We start from the raw sequence: 18,999 nt of genomic DNA on the forward strand, positions 1-18,999 counted from the left end.
AGCAGAATTGGCCAGAATTAAAAGGAGATAAGAAAGTTCTCTGGGGAAAACAAATCCTTCAGATATAGAATGGAGCTAAAGGAAGCTTATGACTTTGCAAGAAATCAAGACAATAATTCAACACCAAAAGAATGAAAAATTAGAAGAAGATCTGGAAAACAGATCCAGGAAATATAATTTTAAAATTATTGGGATACCAGAAATTCATGATCAGGAAAAGAGCTTTGACTTCATTTTTAAAGAATTTCTATAGGAAAATTGCCCTAATATCCTAGAATCTGAGGGCAAAATAGAAAATTGAGAGAATCCACCAATCTGCCCTGGAAAGAGATCCAAAAAAACCAACCCCCTAGGGATATTATAGCCAAGTTGCAGAATTCCCAAGTCAAAGAGAAAAAATTACAAAAAGCCAGAAGGAAACAATTCAAATATCATGGAGCTACAGTCAGGATTTAGCAGTATCCACATCGAGGCTCATAGGGCTCGGAATACAGTATTCTAGAAGGTAAAAGAGCTTGGAATGCAACTGAGAATCAACTACCCAGCAAAACTGAACATCCTCTTCCGGGGAAAGATGGACTTTCAACCAAACAGGGGAATTTCAAATGTTCCTTTTGAAACAACCAGAGCTGACCAGAAACTTTGACCTTCAAGTACAGGACTCAAGTCAAGCACAGTGAGGGAGGATGAGAAGGATAAATTATGAGGGATTTAATGATGATGAACTGAGTGTATTCCTGCATGGAAAGATGATACTGATAATACTCATAAACCTTCTCATTTAATAGAGCATTTAGAAGGAGCTTATATACACAAGGCACAGGAGGGAACTGATTTTGAAGGTATAATAAATTGTAAACATGGAGTCAATGGGTGGAAAGGAAATGTACTGGGAAAAAGGAAAGGAGAGGTAGAATAATGCCGGGTTTTTATTTACAACGCCGGCTTCTTTATGCTAGTCCGTCCTCTTACTCACCAGTCCAACGCATGATGAGTCTTCGGGGTACCTCCGGCCCCCACTCTTTGATGGGGGAAGAACCAGACAGAGCGCCTGAGGTGGATAATGAGTCTTTATTCTTCTGTGATCACATCCCGCTCCCGCCCAACCTCTCAGCAGACACTTTTATCCCCTCTGTCCTCCCTCCCATGAACTCTTACTCAATGAGGGGCCGAGTTCTGTAACATTCCCTTATAAGGTGATTATGTTTCCCCCGCTAAGCGACCGCCAAGCCTCTTCCCCCCGCCCCCAACAGAATAAACTAAAATATTTCATGGAAAAAAGTCAAGAAAAAGCTTCTGCAATGGTATGGAAGGAGGGAAGGTGAGGAGGAATGAGGGAGCCTTCATTCTCATTGGAAATGGCTCAGAGATAAAACAACATACATACTTAACAGGGTACAGAAATCTAGAAGGAAAAAGGAGAGAAGGAGGACGAGGGGAGGGGGGGATGTGAGTGATAGAGGAGAGGGTAGATCATGGTAGATGATAGTTAGATATAACACATTTTCTTTTTTTACTTTTTTGCACGGTAGTGGAAATGGGTGATCTGTCAGGGACCATCACAAGTCTGGGTGGATGCTGGATCTTTGGGGTAGGATGTAGGCTTGGGGCCTCCTGGCCCCAGGGCTGGTGCTCTGTCCACTGAGCCACTCAGCTGCCCACACCACATTTTTGAAGAGGGACAGAGTGAAAGAAGAGAGAAAATATAATAGATGGTAGTGGGGAGGAATGGATGGAGGGAATTATAATCAGCAACTGCAACTGCGGAAAAATATGGAAGAAGTAACTTCTATGATGGATTTATGATAAAAAATGGGATCTAATCTAGTGGTTCAAAAAACCAGGGATCCAAGCTTTGGGTTCAAGAGCTCACTAGCTGATAAAAACTGCTGGGAAAACTACAAAGTGGGCAAGAAACACTAGGCATAGATGAACATCTCACAAGGTATATATACCGATATATGTCAAAATAGGTATGATTTAATTATGAAGGATGATATTATTAGCAAAGTAAGAAGAATTTACCTGTCATATATACAGGCAGGGGAAAAATTTATGACCAAACAAGAGACACATAAGATCACAAGCATAATTTTGATTATATGAAATTTAAGTCTTTGCAAAAACAAAATTAATGCAGCCAAAACATAAAGATAAGCCAGAAAATGAAAAAAAGATTTTACAGCAAATTTCTTTACTAAACCACTCATTTTTTACATATACTGAACAAAACTTATAAAAAGCATTCCCCAGTTGACAAAAAAAGGTCAAAGGATATAAACAAGCACTTTTCAAAGGAAGAAATTATAGCTAGAAAAAATGCTCGAAATCATTAATAGGGAAATGCAAATTACAACTGAGAGACAGCACCTGATACCCCTCCAATCAGCTAAAATAAGACCAGAGGTCAGAAAAACTTGTATGAAGTGAGGCAAAGTAAACTGAGAACAATCAGAACATTCTGTACATTAACAGCAATACTGTAACAATGATTAACAATGAAAGACTAGTCTAATCTGATCTATACAATGATCCATGAAAATGCCAAAGGATTCATGAGGAAAAATGAAGAGAACTAATGAACTCCTCCTGCAGATTAAAGCATATTTAAAAAAAAATATTTTATTTATTTTTGATCTACATGAAGCAGTAGATAGAGGTCAACAATCACTTTTATTGTGAGGTTTTGAATTTTACATTTTTTTCCTTCCTCTTTTCCCTCTCGACAAAAAGCAATCTAATATAGGTTATACATGTATGTATAACCATGCTAAACATAGATCCACATTATTCATGTTGTGAAGGAAGAATTAAATCAAAATGGGTAAAGGAAATCTGAGAGAGAAAAGCATAATACATAAGACAATTTTTAAAAAATTGAAGTAAGTAAGCTTTGATCTGCATTTTTTTTAAAGGTTTTACTCATTTGTTTATTTATTTAGTTTTTGCAAGGCAATGGGGTTAAGTCGCTTGTCCAAGGCCACGCAGCTAGGTAATTTTTAAGTGCCTTAGGCCGGATTTGAACTCAGGTACTCCTGACTCCAGGGCCGGTGCTCTATCCACTGCACCACCTAGCTGCTCCTTTGATCTGCATTTTAACTCCACAGATACTTCTCTGGATGTGTATGGTATTTTCTATTTTCCATCACAAGTCGTTTAGAATTGTCTTTGATTATTGTATTGGTGAAATGAACAAGTCTATCACAATTGATCAGTGATGCTGCTGATAGTGTGTATAATGTTCTTCTGGTTCTGCTCAGTACATTCAGCATCATTTCATACAAGTCTTTCCAGGCTATTCTGAAGTCCTTTCTCTCATGATTTCTTATAGTACAATAGTGTTCCATAATATTCAAAGACAATGATTTGTATAGCCATTACCTAACTGATAAGTATTCCCTCAGTTTCCAGTTCTTTGCCCCACCAAAAAAGAGCTGTTATAAATATTTTTGTACTTCTGGGATTTTTTATCCTTTTTTTTGGTCATACCTTTTGGATACTGACTTAGTAGTTTGATTGACCTTTGGATAGAATCCCAAATAATTCTTTAGAAAGGTTGGATCAGGTCACAACTCCACTAACAATATATTTGTGTCCCAAATTTCCCAAATTCTTTCAAATATTGATCATTTTTTTATTTTAATCAAATATATTAAAGCATATTTTTCAAAGTCTCTTTATTCTTACATTTTTTTCAACATGGCTAATATGGAAATGTATTAAGTCTTGACATGTATAATGCATAAGCTATTTGCATTCTCAATAGGTGGTAGAGGGGCTACAGAAAAAGAATTTGAAACTCCAAATGTTTAAATATTTTTTAAAAATCAAAATAATTATAAGGTAATTTCTGTGTAAGGGAGGGATAAATAGATGATTTCCATCTTATCTCTAAGCTCTAACTATGATTCCCTAGCACTCACAATTTCAAGGGTTATGGCAGAGGAGAAAGCTCCGAACTAAGATGGGTGTTTCAGGGAAGAAGCAATGTCACTCACCCTTCCAGGCTGGGCTGTCTGCGCAGGAGCCATGCCCTCTTTCTCAGCGCTCCCACCAACAAGGGCAGAGGTTCTGGGGAGCAAAGAAGACCATGAGAAGCAGGGGAGACCTTTAACGGGCCCAGGGTGGGGAGGTATCAGGGAGGGCCCGGAAAAAGGTCGTTTCTCCTCTGGAGGGGGCGCTGAGTTCAGGGCACTATCTCGCTAGGGATAAGAGGGGGGGTACAGACAAACACGACGCTTGGGGGCGGGGAGTGAGTCACCCGCGGAATCAGAGAAGGCTTCCCGGAGCGGATGATCCCCAGGAGGATGCTGGAGGAGAGCGCAGGCAGTCTGGGGCAGGGACCGGACTGCACTGAGGCTGCGCGGCCCAGGGGCCTCTGGGAGGCACGGGGGCGGGGCCTGCTTTGATCCCGCCCCCCGGACTCCACCCCTGCCAGGAACTCACCTCTGCCCATGCGCGGCCCGGGCGGCCCTCAAAGGGCGCTGAGCGGGTCCCCGCCTGGGCCTGGCCCGCCCCTTAGCAGATCTATACAGGACAGAGAAGACGAAAGGACGAACATGACACCCGGGAAAAGGCAGAAATGCGGCCGGCGGAAGGGGTCTAACCAGTCCTCCCTCTTAGGAAAATGCTAGCAGGGCGCGCGCGGCCTTCTGGGAATTGTAGTCCTGCAGGCTAAGGCGCGTGTGGCCCCGGCCTCAGGCGCCTATTGCGGTTTCACCCGGCCGGGGCCCCGGAATTTCCGGCCACGGAGGGACGCGAGGGCTCCGACCTCCGACGGGGCGGCCTGCGGAGCCCCTCCGAATCTCCCGCATCCCCGCCAGCACTCAGCAGTGCTCGGCAGGCTCTGCCTCGGGCTTCCTACGTGCCGGGGTCCTCCCAAAGGCAAGGAAGGGAGAGTTCCTCCCTTAAAAGAACAGGCTGAGGCTGGAGAGCCCGAGGGAGCGTGCGCCGCACGGGAGGCGCGGAGCGCGCCAGCCGGCAGCCGCCAGGAACGAAGCTCGACGGAAGTGTTGGCTTTGGGCCTCCGGGGGACACCCCAGGCTACGGGCAGGGCCGGGCCCGGGCGGATCCGGGGAGGGCAGGGGGCCGAGCCGCTTCCTTATGGAAGACTGACCCCCGGGTGACTGAGGGGGATCGGGAGCACGTGACTGCCGCTAGACAGCGAGTCATTGGTGGAGAGGCGAGGGGCGGGGTTCCCCCGGGAGCCTGCCCCGGAAGCGGGCGCCCTCACTCGCTTACGTCAGCGGAAACCAAGGGAAGGGGCGTGTCCGAGGTCCCGGCCACGTGGGCCTGAGCCCCGCCCAGAAGTCTCCATGCACCCCAGGGAGACACTGGGGCCCCCCGGGACTGAGTCTCTCCGGAGGGAGACTGCACTCTTCTGCCCCGCTCTTGTCCGGCCTGTAGCCCTGTTGCCCGGGGGGGGCCTCCGCCGCCTCCCGGACCCGGGGAGCCTGGAGGAGTGTGCGGCCCCGCCCCCGCGCGGCCCCGCCCCCGCGCCTGACGTCAGCCCTGGTGCCCCGGGGCCGCCCTTGGGCTCGCGAGAGGAGCGGGCGTGGCCGCGCAGGCGCTGCCGGGACACGGGCAGCCTCAGGAATGGCGGGAGACCGGGGAGCAGGAGCCTCCGTGTGGTTGTTCCGCCCCGTTCAGTTCGGATCCAGTTCGGGGAGCTCCTGGCCGAGATCCCGCAGTTTGCCGTTCCTTCTCCAGCTCCCTTTAGGGTGAGGAAACCGAGCACTGAGCCAGGAGAAATGACCTGCCCCACCGGTGACGAAGCTAGGAGGAGTGGAAAGGCCACATTTGCACTCGGGTCCTGCTGTGATAGCTGTTCTCATAAAATTCTAGGCTGTGTTTCCAAATGCTATTGATGCGTCTGTTTTTATATGGCCTTCCCTAAACAAAGAATCATTCCTTATCATACGGAATAAAAAGAGAGAAAGAAGTTTAAGAAAACTTATTGACACATTTATTGGCCGAGACAGTGTAAGTCATATTACTTGTTTCCCTAGCTCAAAGACAGGCCACATGGTGAGAGGCCCAGGGTGCTCCACTTGGGTTAAGAACATGAGAAAGCCCCATTCTTCTGGACGGGAGCCCGGAAGAAGCAAGTGACCTCAAAGGTACAGTGCTTCCTATTAAATACCTTTCTGTGGTAGGTTGGACTCAGGGTGGCACTTGAGCCAGTTACCTCCCAATGACAAGCTATGCCCAACATGTCACTTCCTGTCACACCGGCCTCTAGGCCAAATTTAAGTGAAGGGGGAAATGGAGGACAAGATACAAACAAGTGTCAAGGGGAGGCAAGATACAATCAACAGAGGGTCAGTTTACATCTCAAGGAGTGGGGAACCTTCACCCATTTAACAAGATTTAACAGTATTTAAGCTCAGTTTTTGTTTCTACTACATTGATAATTCTCCACGTCATATCCCTGCATCAAGTGTAGCATTTCTTTTTTGAAAGTGCCAAGCACTAGATCATTGAGATATTTCTGATGAATATACAGGTCTTATATGGTACCCCCTGTGTTGTTTTGGGGACCCTCTAGTGTGAGAGCATTGGGAGTTTTGTTTGGAATTTGGGGGCCTCTCGTTGGAAATATTCTCAATTTATGTTTTGTAGGTATTTGTTTTAAATTATGTTATATGGGGTACAGTCTTGCTGTCTTATCTCTTTAATCTCCCTCTTCAAATTGGATTGTTTCTTTTTCCAAAAACTCACAATTTTGTGCCACAGGACAGAATTTCCTGAAAACTGTTGATTTTGAAGGAAAAAGGTCTTTTGTTAAGTATGTCTGATTGACCGGAAGAGTTCGTTTTCTCTCTCTCTGGGTCTTTGAAGGGTATTCTATAAAACAGGAGAATGGATTCCTGAGTAGGACTTTGGGGATAAAAATAGGTCATTTGACTCATTCCCTGCTTAGACAATCAGAACACTGTGAATGAAATATGCATGGGAATTAAAAAGAAAATCTTGGACTTGAAACAACAGAGGAGAAATTACATTCTCAAGGATAGGAATGAGTGGGACCTTAACTTAGTGAAGCCTCCCTAATAGTTTTCCCAAAGCCAAGTCAGCAAGAGTTGCAAAGTTTCCACTTGCCCAAGAACAGGTGTTAAGAGATTATACAGCACTGTGCGCATTGAGTTCCATATATGACAGGATATAGAATCACCTCTCTGATAGGGTAAAAAATCTATCTCTTTGACACGGTACAACTGAATCGAATAATTATGCAAACAGGGCTGTAAATGCTTTGCTCTGATTAGCTAGATACTCATGGAAAGATTGTGAACCCAGCTATTTGACCAATAGGTAGTGGACCAGGGGTTTGGAAGTGTGGTGGAGACTAGGATAAAAGGGGCTTGCAGGCCTTGTACTTTGTTTTCCTAGAGCTGTAACTCCTGTTAGAGAGGTTGTACTTTTTGTTCTCCAGTTAGGATCCTCTGACTATTCTGTCAAAGCTGTAACACCTGGTTCTGATCCCATACAGCAATAAATCAAGAAATCAGTTTACAGGCATACTAAGCAAAGAACCTTTTCCTGAGAAAAAGGTAGCACAAGCAATTTGTCTCTTGGCTACAAAAGGTTAAGAAATATCTTCATTGTTTGTGCCAGAGAAAAACTGTTAAACTACTGAAATTTTTCATAGTATATATCAGGACTTAAAATGGGTAGCTAGTCTCTCTCTCTCTCTCTCTCTGTCTCAGAGAAAGATCAAGATCCATAGTTCTCCAGTATCACTTCCCTGTACAACTTTTTCTGAGATGGGTTCAAATGCACCCACTCTGCCAAGGTAAATTCCACAGCCATACTGAATGTCACTGATTCCTAAAATACCAAAGTATTTGTGCTTACCCAGATATAGCTCTGTTATGAACAAACTGCTTGCCAGGAGGGTGAAGGAGTTGAAGGTACAGCAAGTGGTACAGGGAATTCTGGCAAGTGAGTCAAGCACACTGACTCCCTTTTGTGATTCAGTTCTGAAGGCAGTTCTCTTTCTATTCAATTCTAGATCTAGTCCAACTTGTCTAGTGAGAAAAACTTCATTCAGATATGGGATTAGGGAAAAAACATACTGCATTGTTTGAACATAGTCCTGTGTAGCTGGGAAATGAAATGATCTCCAATTGCTGTTTAGAGACCCTTAAATAAGAATTTAGGTGATGCTTACCAGAAACTCAGTCAGATCCAAAGACTGATGTAAGGTGTTTTCTCAACAATTGTACACCTTTTTTTTAAAGTTTTTGGAAGGCAATGGGGCTAAGTGACTTGTTGAAGGTCATTATTAAGTGCCTGAGACTGAATTTGAACTCAGGTCCTCCTGACTCCAGGGCTGGTGCTCTATCCACAATTATACATCTTAAGCAACCCATACGATAAACAAAAACTGGCCCCATACTGAACATTTGGTTATTGTTTCCATGTTTCTTTGATCATATACAGAAACTTGGGGTGAATGAAAAGGGTCCTTTTTCATTTTAGGAAATTTAATCTGTTCCCTCCCTCCTAACATGGGAAGTCCTTAATTTTTCCTCCAATTAGAAATTACTTCATATTTTATTACTTGCTTTTAAGCAATTGGTCTTAGATCTGATTGTTTTTAATGTTTAAAAGTATGTCCCCCCCTATATTCAGGGTCCAGTCCTAAGCTGAGACAAGTAACTGATGCCAATTTGTTGTGTAATTGTCACAAACTGCTTAATAAACGTATATACTATTTGAAAACAAAGGACAAAACATTCATAAACTGATATGCCCAAAAAATTGACTTTTTTTAAGTCATTTCATCTTTCATTTGCCTCACAGGAATTATTTCATTTATTTATCTGTATCCCAGTACAGTTCCTGGTAACTCTTCCAGAAAGAAATGACAAATAGTAGTATGTATAGAATGGTTTTACACAAATGTAATATACACATATATACATATTTGTGTCTAATGGTAGCTGTTTCTAGGATTGGGGGGGAGGGAAAAAAGAATTAACATGATAACTTTATTATATATGTAAAAGGAATAGCAAGTTGTACATTGCTACACAACATTGCCATTCTCTTTCTCTCTACATAAGAGCTTTGCAGGTCCATGTGGAATTATCTTTTCTTAATTATACTGTGTTTTATAAATGCTTGTTTTATTCTGTCAATTAAAAATTAAATAAAAAGTTTAAAAATAATTTTTGTTTAGTTTGCAAGTTTATTAAGGACAGCAGCTATTATTGTCATCCTTTGTATCCGCAACCTTTTAAGCCAGTGACTGGCACTTTTAGGTGCTTAAAAAAATGTATATTGTTGTATATGGTTCCAATGACATCAATTTTAAATGTGTAGGTTTTTTTTCCAAACAACCTGCACACATGGCTCCTACTTCTGCCCTCTGAGGTGAAGCAGAAATCTAACTAATTCCTTTTTCATATACTGAAATAAAACAATGATAGCTGAAGATAGCTATCATGTGACTCTAAGTCTTCTCTTTCAGGTTAAACATCACCCTGATGTCTTCAAGCCCAAGGCAGTTGCCTTCCCCTCTGTAAATTTAATTGCTATTTCTTAATATATGTTGCTTTGAAGTGAATATGATTGTATTTAATTCTCCTATAATCATAAATGCAAAGGGCACAATCTGCCCTCTGTAATGGTCTGTAAAAAGGCTGTTAAAGGACCATTATTTTTCCAATTCACACATCTGTACCTGGAAAAGACTTTAGAGTCCTTATTTTCTCATTTTACAAATTAGGAAAGTGAAGATCATAGAGGAAAAGTGACTTGAGGTCAAAAGGGGAATAGCCAGGTCCTCCAGGTCTCAAATTCTGGGCTACTCTCACTGTATGATGTTGCCATTCTCTTTCTCTATAATCAGATCAAGGTCAGAACTAAGATTTTTATACAAAAACATTCATAAAAGCATTCTTTGGAGCAGCAAAGAACTAGAAACAAACTGAATTCAAACCAATGAAGAATAGCTAGAAAAAGATGCCATATGAAAACACTAAACTATTATGATAGTTAATAATATCAAATAAGAGGAATCCTGAGAAGCATTGGAAGATATGCATTAACTTACAGTGTAAAATAAGGAGTCAGACGCAGAATATAATGCATAAAATCTACGAAAATATTTTTTTTAAAAAATGAAAAAGATTCTGAACTCCCAAGTACTTGAGGAAAAAAATAATGTAGAATAAATTACTTATCAGACTTATGGAATAGTGACCAAATTATGAATAAATAAAAGAGGAAAAAAAACTTGGGTGTAAAATGGATAATTTTAATTATATTAAGTTTAAAAGTTCTGTGTAAATAAAACAAATATAGTCAAGATTAGAAGGAAAGTAGAAAATTGAGAGGAAGGAAATTTCATAGAATATATCAGTAAAGGTCTCATATCCAAAATATATAAAGAACTTTGTCAAATCTAAAAGGAGTCCAGGCCGCTAGGTGGTGCAGTGGATAGAGCACCAGCCCTGGAGTCAGGAGTACCTGAGTTCAAATCCAACCTCAGACAATAATTACCTAGCTGTGTGGCCTTGGGCAAGTTACTTAACCCCATTTGCCTTGGAAAAAAATACACTAAAAAAAATAGGAGTCATTACCCAGTTGATTGTCAAAAGATATGAACAGGCAGCTTTCCAGTGAAGAAAATAAAAAATTATCAACTATAAAAATGCAAATTAAAACAACTTTGAGATATCATTTTAAATCTATATCAGATGGGTTAAAATGATAGAAGGGGAAAGGGACAACTGTTGGAAAGGATGGGGGAAAATTGGGACAATCATTGTTGGTAGAATTTTAAAATGATCCAACAATTTCAAAGAGTGATCTGGAATTATGCCCAAAGAGTTATTAACTAAAATTTGTTGTCTCAGCAATACCACTATTAGGTCTCTTTCCAAAGATGATTGGAGAAAAAAAGAAAAAACACCTACATGTTCTGAAATGTTTACAGCAGTTTTCTCTTTGTGAAGGAAAAGAACTGGAAATTATAGGGAATGACTAATCAAGTTGTGGTATATGATTAGTATGAAAGAAATGAAAAGGTTTGCAAGAAATAGAGTGAAAAAATGAGCAGAAACCAAGAGAACCTTGTATATAATGACAGTAGTATTGTTAAGAATGTTTTTGAGTGAATGTGTCATCTCTTATTTTTATAAATATCCAAATTAACTAAAAAGGACATACAATTAAGGCCACTATCGAGGAAGAACAGATAATAAAAGAACATATAGGCTAATTTTATATAATTTATAACTATATACATAAATATGTACAACACACATATACATAATCACATCTATTTATAGCTAATGGAAGCAGTCTCTAGTGTAAAAGGGAGAGAAGAAAAAGGAAATTTCCATAATTTTATTATATATTTGAAAGGAATAGCAAGTTGTGCATAGTAGATTGGAAATTTCATGTATAGCCATTTCTTATTGTATTGTAAAAAAATTTCAATAAAATTTGTTATTTAACAAATTAAAAAATACTTCACTTCTCAAAGCAGAGATAAACACTAAAGGAGAACAATTTATGAACTGCCAGTTAAAGTCACTGTAATTGATACTTTTGTGCAACTGTTTCTTTGTTATAAAGGAGTTTAAAACTTGATGGGTGAATTCATTTACAGATGAATAAAGGAAATTTCCTAATTGCTTTCTAAGCATTTTTACTAATGTATTCTAGGAAAGTGTCAGAATTCAGGCTAGTCACTGGAAAGTCAAATACTAAAGCTGCAGCTTAAATACTTTGGTCAAATGAGAGGATGAGACTACTGGAAACAATTCAGATGTTGGGAAAGACAGAATAAAAGGAAAATGGCAGATAGAATAATGGAATCAATGCACATGAACTTGGACAAACTTCAAGAGACAGTGGAGAATAGAAGTGTCAGGCAGCTATGGAGGATGGGGACATGAAGAAGCAGACATTTAGATGACAAACTCTTACCTTTTTTAGAGGGTCTTTCTCAGTTCCCTTCAATAATAGTGGCTTCCTTTTGAAATTTCATTAATTCTTCCTATCAAAGCTCACCACTACACTGAGTCTTTGGGAATTTCAGATATGAATTATTTGTATATAGTTGTTTAAATGTTATTTCCCTCTTCTAGACTAAGTTTCTTGGGTGCAGGGACTGCCTTTTGATTTTCTGTAAATCTCTAGTACTTAAGTGGCCAGCACAGCAGGTGTTTCATAAACATTTTCTGATTTGACTCCTTCCTCTTAGACTTTGAGCTCTTTTCTGGGCAGATTTCTCTTCACTAGTTGCACTCCCAGCCCTTAACCCAGTGTTTTACACATAGTAAGTATTTAATAAAGGCTTTTCCCTTTATTCAGGTATCCATTTCTAGAATGAGGGATGAATACTTCCAGAGACCAAAGCTTTACTGAGACAGAATCTTATAGACCAGTAAGTGGAAGCTCTTCATTATAAAGATTTCAGATTGGCAAGAAGGATGCAAATGGTAAAGTAGATGCTGTGACTGAGGTCAGAGGGAACTGTAAAAACCTTATTGATTAAAGTGGATTCAAGTAGTCCTACTGCTTCAGCACAACTTAAACCTAAAAAACTCAACTAAATAAACTAATGTAACTTTAGTTGCAGACAGTACAAAATGATAGACCATATATGACTCTAGTAAGAGATTCTTTGGAAGTGTTTCTTTTAAAAACAAAACTCTGTATGTAACAAGAACAATGAGAAAAATGGCTCTTTTAAAAAATAATTTTCTAAAAACATATTAAGGCTGAACTAATTCTACTTCATACTTTTCCAAGGTCTTGACCTGATCTATTTTTCTCTGACATGCATGCACCTTAGATTACAGAAGGATAAACAGACACACACACACACAAAAAAAAAATAGAAAAAGTGGAATCATAGGATTTGGGCAACATAGCTACTAAGGCAAGGGGATAATTCTCTGCAATGGCTTGTGGGACTGCCATAAGACAAGCACCTAGAGAACAAACTATTAGCTAGTCATTCTGCTAAACACAAAAACACTCCAATGAAACAAGATGGCCTTGAATGATGCTGAGGAAAGCGTCAGGGGATAAAGTGCTAGAAGAAAATAGGGGCAAAGAGAAGGTTTTAGGAGAGGAAGGCAGGGGTGTAATTGAAAGGGTAGTAATGCAGATTACCAGATTGTTTGTCCCTGAAAGGAGGGGAGTGGGAAGGGAGGATGGTAGGAAAATGTATACTTTATAAAGTGGATTTATGTTGAAAAACGTCCATAACATGTAATTGAAAAAAATAAAATTTCAGTTAAAAAAAAAGTGTAGTAACCCAAAACTAGAATCCATAATGAGCTCTGGAGGATGCTTTGAGTTCTAGAATTATGACCCTATAGTTTCTTCTTCCATCAGTTTCTTGGGAGATAACCCAAATATGGGTTCTTAACCTGGGGTCTGGGGTTCATGTGGTCATGGATGAAAAAATTAGATATTTGAATATAATTATTTTCTTTGTTGTTTGTGTTTTATTTTATGCATTAAAAATATGATTTTAGTCAGTATCCTTAAGTTGCACTAGGCTGCCAGATTCGTCATAACAAGGGTAAGAACAACTGCTCTAAGAGTTTTAAAAAAAAGTTTAAGCCAAACAAGGCTGAAATTTTTTTGTTACCTGGACTCCACTGAGTTGTCTGTGGTTAGTCCTAAAAAATATCATCAGTTTTGCTATTTTACCTTTTTTTTGCACTTGTCCCCTGGATACTTTGCATACTTTTAATTTCTCCCATTTTCATAATCAGGAAATTCTATTGTTCTAGGAAGATAAAGCTATACGATTTAAGTTTTGATAACACTAAAATGCCCTAAGACTTCTTGGACATCCTATAACATGTCCCTCATGAACATTATGTATCATTTTAGAAAATAAGAGTTGGTTCAACTAACTTCCCTGTTATTTTGACTATTTCTCAGGAATTTCAAGTTACTGGAAAGTCACATGCTGACTCAGTAACCAGTCTCCTTGGCAATGGCTCTGGGGGAAAAAAATCACATTAAGTCATTAAGTAGAAGGCCAGTTGAAGCACTGAAGCCTGGATGGCCATTCAGTTTCATTATCACTTAGAAATACAAAAGGATTTCTAGGTCAAGTCATATTCAGTGGCAATGGTTATAGACTACACCCTCTCAGTCCTGTGGACCTGGTACCACAGCAGACTATTAGTTAATATAGTAATTATGTACCTCCCACAGTGCTCTAACCCTAACAAAATCCTCTCTGGCAGCCTAATCAGTAAGGCTGAGCTAACCCACCTGTCCTTCACCCTGCCATCTGTGACAAGCCTTGGGTCTGGACTAGTTCCCATGGGACCCTGGTGGACTCTGTATTCTTGGTCCCACTTTGGCATACCTATGGGGCACATTGTTACTGTTGTAATTGAATAGAGTGATATTTTATTTTTGAGGTGATGGTTTAAAAACATTAATGGTCTTGCTGTGAGATTTATTTTATCTCTTTCCCTTATATTTGAGAAGAGGACTATACGTAACAGTATAAAATGAGGACAAAGTCTGCAAAATCTACCAAGTACCAGGCAATTTTTCTCATTGGAATGCCATTTTGGCATATCTTTAAAATGAGGAAATTTGTTCTGACTGTTCTTACTACCGTGAAATTCCTCATAATTCTTTCCTTTGAATCAAAGAAGGCAAAAAAATAATCCTTTTTTCTACATGATAGTCCTTCAAATACTTGATTAGCAGGAAAATGGATCAGAGCCCAAAGCACTGAACAAAAAGGAAATACTGGCCCCCCCCAGGCTCAGGATTTTGGGATTTGAAAACTGTTTATAAAAAATACAGTTAGCATTTCTATACTTATAGTTATCTGTTTTAATCCAAATAAAAACCTCAGTATGTGAATGCCATTCCCCATTTTACAGATTTTGAAAGAAACTAAGGCAGAGTTGCAACATTCCATGCTTGGCAAAATGCAGTTAAAAAAAGTAAAAGCAGATAGGGAAAGGAATTTAGAACAATGAAAAAGGAGGTTCCTTGGGGTGGCAATGAATTTCTCTGCCAAATCTGGAGTTTTAGGGGTTTATTTTTTAGTATTCCCCATGCCCCCAAAATTACATAAGTGGGACCCAAATCAATCTACCTGAGAAGAAACAACGCAAATTATTTCACATTTGCTCTACAGTACCTCATTTACTCACATCAGCACTTGCTGCTATTGTGGGAGTGGAAGAGTTTAACTCAAGTCTCCTGGGTTCCATCAGTGTCCTTGTTTCCAATAAAAATCTATTGGGATCATCTAATAAAGGTCTGTTATTTTACAGCTGAAGAACTCGGATAGGTAAAGTAACTTGTCCAAGGTTCCACAGAGAAGTAGTGGGTTAGTTCTTATCATCTAAGATGACCCAAACCAGGGAGTCAAGCAGACACAGGAATCTTGTAGATCAGAGTTCAGAGACTTCAGATGTAGGTGAGAAACCAATGTGATGTTTTGGTTGCAGAATAGAAATCTCTGCAAAAATGAATATCAGGAAGGTGGGATAATTGTACGGAGATCACTAAATCTGCTAATCCCCCTCAGACCCATGACTCCCTGTCAAGATTCTACAAGAAGGGGCAGCTAGGAGGCACAGTGGATAGAGTACCAGCCCTGGGGTCAGGAGGACCTGAGTTCACATCTAGCCTCAGAAACTTAATACTTAGCTGTGTGACCTTGGGCAAGTCACTTAACCCCATATCCTTACCAAAAAAAAAATTCTACCTTGAAATCTCTCATCCCATCCACCCCCTCCTCTCAAATGTCTAAGATACTATCTGGTTAAGCTGAAGATTCAGAGTCTGACCTGACTTGAAGATTCTCTGAACAAGAACCTATTAATAGTCTCTTAACCTTGAGACAGCATCAGTGTGGTGGCTGTTGTCCTGTGTACTCAAAGACCAAAAGGACATAGCAGTTGCCCAACAGTAGCTGATCAGATCAATACAATCTCAGAAGCCTCTTCCACTGTCAGGCACAGTAGTCATATGAAGAGTTGGGAGTGGTACATCCATATAGGTCTAAGTCAAAGGACCTGTATGGCATGAAAACTCCTCCTACTATTTTTAGTTCCCTTACCATGTTGGCTAAGCTGTCTCCCATTATCTTCATGATAAATCATTTGTACCACATTTTCTGTCCAATTACCTATAGGAACAAGGTCTTATACAAAGTCCTAACTCCTCTTGCTGGTATCTGTACAATATTTTTCTCCCTCTTCCATCTAGCAGGGCATGGAAATAGAATTAGAGAAGGAAGAAGATATCACTGCCTATTCAGGTTATACAGAGTGAATCATGGTCATAGTCAGAACCATAAGGATGCTGGTACTTGTTTCTCTGCTTCTGCTGCTGTGCTTAAAGAAACCCTAGGTATAGAGATCCATTATTGTTTCAGAGAATCCACTTGAAGCTAGGGAAGAGGAATGAGAAGAAAATTGGATTGAGAAACAAACTAAAAAAACAAAAAACAAAAAATTGAGGCCAGTCACAAACTGACTTCATAGAATCACATAATTTGAAGTAAAAAAAAAACCTTGCAGGCTCTCTACCCCAAATCATGTTTGAAAATGAATTTCCTCCATGACATAGCATTAAATGTCCTTCACAGCCTCCACTGAAGTTTTAGGTAGATCAAAATGCTTGGGGCAGCTAGGTGGTGCAATAGATAGAGCATTGGCCTTGGAGTCAAGAGCAAAGGAGTTTGAAACCTGTCCCAGAAACATACCACTTACTAGCTGTGTGACCTTGGGCAAACCACTTAACTCTGATTGTCTCCCATCCAGGGCTATTTCCAGTCATCCAGATGGCTCTGAAGGAGAAAGTGAAACTGGTGGTTTAGCACAGCACCCCCCCTACTCAAATCTAATTCATGTGCTTGTCATGACATCACCTCCCTGATGTCATGGCCTTCTTCAAAGATGAAGGACAAACATCATATCTAACTGGTAAATCAAAGCTAAATCTGACTCGTAATTTTTACCAATCACTCCTAATCTTACCCTCTGGAGCCAACATGAGGAAGTCTAACCCTTCTTGCATGAGATAGACCTTCAAACAAATCAAATAACCAAAAGCAGTTATTAAGCACCATCTCTGGGCCAGAATCTGAGCAACAAAGTGGCCAAGGGCAAAGAATCAAAACCCGATTTCCAAAAAGTTTACATACAAGTATGTTTGTATACATACATACACATATAAAATGTATTTTAAAATGAATTCCAAATTTAGTCATTGAGAAGGCAAGCAATATATCAATTATAATGTGAAATCATGCAAAACATATTTCTCTATTAGCCATGTGATAAAAAAGTAAGAAAATTAAAAAGTGAAAAATATACTTCAGTTTACATTGTGAGTTCTCTCCCTGGAGGTGGACAGCATTTTTCATCATGTCCTGTGGAATTGCCATAGATCATTTTCTTTATCAGAGTAGCTAAGCCATTCACAGTTGATCATGTGATCACCATTAAACCATGGCTATTACTGGGTCCATGGACCTCCTGGTTCTGTTTACTTCACTCTGCTCCTAGGTTTTGCTGAAACCATCCTGCCTCATTTCTCATAGAACTGTAATATTCCATCACAACTGTATACAACCACTTCCTTCGTCACTGAGCAATTGATAGATCCCCTCAAAAGATCCACTACAAATATTTTTGTACACATTGGTCTTTTTGCTTTTTCTTTGATCTGTTTGAGATATAGACCTGGTAGTGGTATTGCTGTGTAAAAGGGTATGCATGGTTTTATAGTCCTTTGAGCATGGTTTCAAACTGTTCTCCAAAATGGTTGTACCAGTTCTGAATTTTTTTTAAAGAAATATTACAGCTTTTATGAAGTTATTATAAAATATCAGGACTCCTACACAAATTGATATATATATAAATTTAAAATTATCTGTGTACTAATTTTACTTCTTAGCTTGACTTTCTAATAAATCTTTAGCTTCATTGAATTTGGCCACTACATAAGGAGATCCTCTTTTGTCTGGGTGGTTTAAAAGCATGATTCGTCAGTGAGCATCCCTAATTTTCCCTTTACTGGCTGTAGGACTTACTCCTAATATTAGTGCTGCTTCTCGCTTTGTCATTTGGGGTACAAATCCGCCTCTGTAATAGCCACCACTGAAGGCACATTTTGGTAGACTTCGAATAGCTTGCTTTACTTGAGGCTCCAGATGCTTCATGGTTTGCAAAACATAGCAGCCTGCAAATCCTGCAGCGGCAACTGTCAGTCCAACTGCTACCATTGTGCTGGCCATGGCTGGGCCCCACTGCACCCCCAGTGCAGGCCACTCCGCCACCTCGGCTCCCACAGCGCCCAGAGCGCCCACACCGGGGTCACCCACAGCGGCTCCAGTTCTGAATTCTTTCCATATGCCCTACAGTATGTGTCATTTTCCTTTTCTGTCATGTTTGCCAGTCTGAGGTAGTAGGAGGTATTACCTCAAAGTTGTTTTCGTTTGCATAGTCTAAATAATAGTGATGTAGAGCACTCTTTCATGAGTTTTGATTTCATCATTGAAAACTCCCTATTTATATTCCTTAACTATTAAGGTTTTCATATATCTCACTAATTAGATGACAAGGCAACTGACATAAGACATATGACAATTAGATGACAAGGCGTAGAAGTTCTTAGTTTATCCTGGTATCTATCTAAACTAAAATGATTTTCTTTAACATTTTACTGTGGCAACCTCAGCCACAGGTCCCTTTAATTCTGTTTTAATTAAGCAATTCCAAATTTTTAGGGTCCACAAGTGGCTACCCAAATGAATATGAACAGAAGCAGCACTAGTATCATCATGACACAGCCCAAATTGTGATAAATTCCTCAAGCACTATCATCAATTATTAGTCAAATATTAGATTCAGGTTCATCACATGGCCAAAAGGTCATCTTTAAGCATATTGCATACCATATGCTCAGGGATCAAAGTTAATACTTAGGCTCTCTCAATACAACCAACACTCAGTAACATCTGGATCAACC

General features: G+C 39.9%; 1 protein-coding gene and 1 pseudogene across 2 annotated transcripts in view; both read right to left on the minus strand.

The window, feature by feature from the left end:
* LOC141495669 (uncharacterized) overlaps window positions 1-18,999 on the minus strand; it is a 61,293-nt gene that overhangs the window by 20,451 nt on the left and 21,843 nt on the right. Inside the window, exons 1-2 of one of the 2 annotated variants that reach the window (XM_074197270.1) lie at window positions 4,447-5,242; window positions 3,999-4,071 (exon numbers count right to left, since the gene is read on the minus strand). In XM_074197270.1, the coding sequence (XP_074053371.1) occupies window positions 3,999-4,031 (33 nt within the window). In that variant the 5' untranslated portion in view covers window positions 4,032-4,071; window positions 4,447-5,242. Of the gene's footprint in view, window positions 1-3,998; window positions 4,072-4,446; window positions 5,243-18,999 lie in introns of those variants that run through there. The other variant, XM_074197277.1, reaches the window with a different exon arrangement.
* Window positions 17,915-18,265, minus strand: LOC141495676 (mitochondrial import inner membrane translocase subunit TIM14 pseudogene; annotated as a pseudogene).

The sequence above is a fragment of the Macrotis lagotis genome, chromosome 1 (assembly GCF_037893015.1).
Source record: "Macrotis lagotis isolate mMagLag1 chromosome 1, bilby.v1.9.chrom.fasta, whole genome shotgun sequence".
In the NCBI taxonomy this organism is placed as follows: domain Eukaryota; kingdom Metazoa; phylum Chordata; class Mammalia; order Peramelemorphia; family Peramelidae; genus Macrotis; species Macrotis lagotis.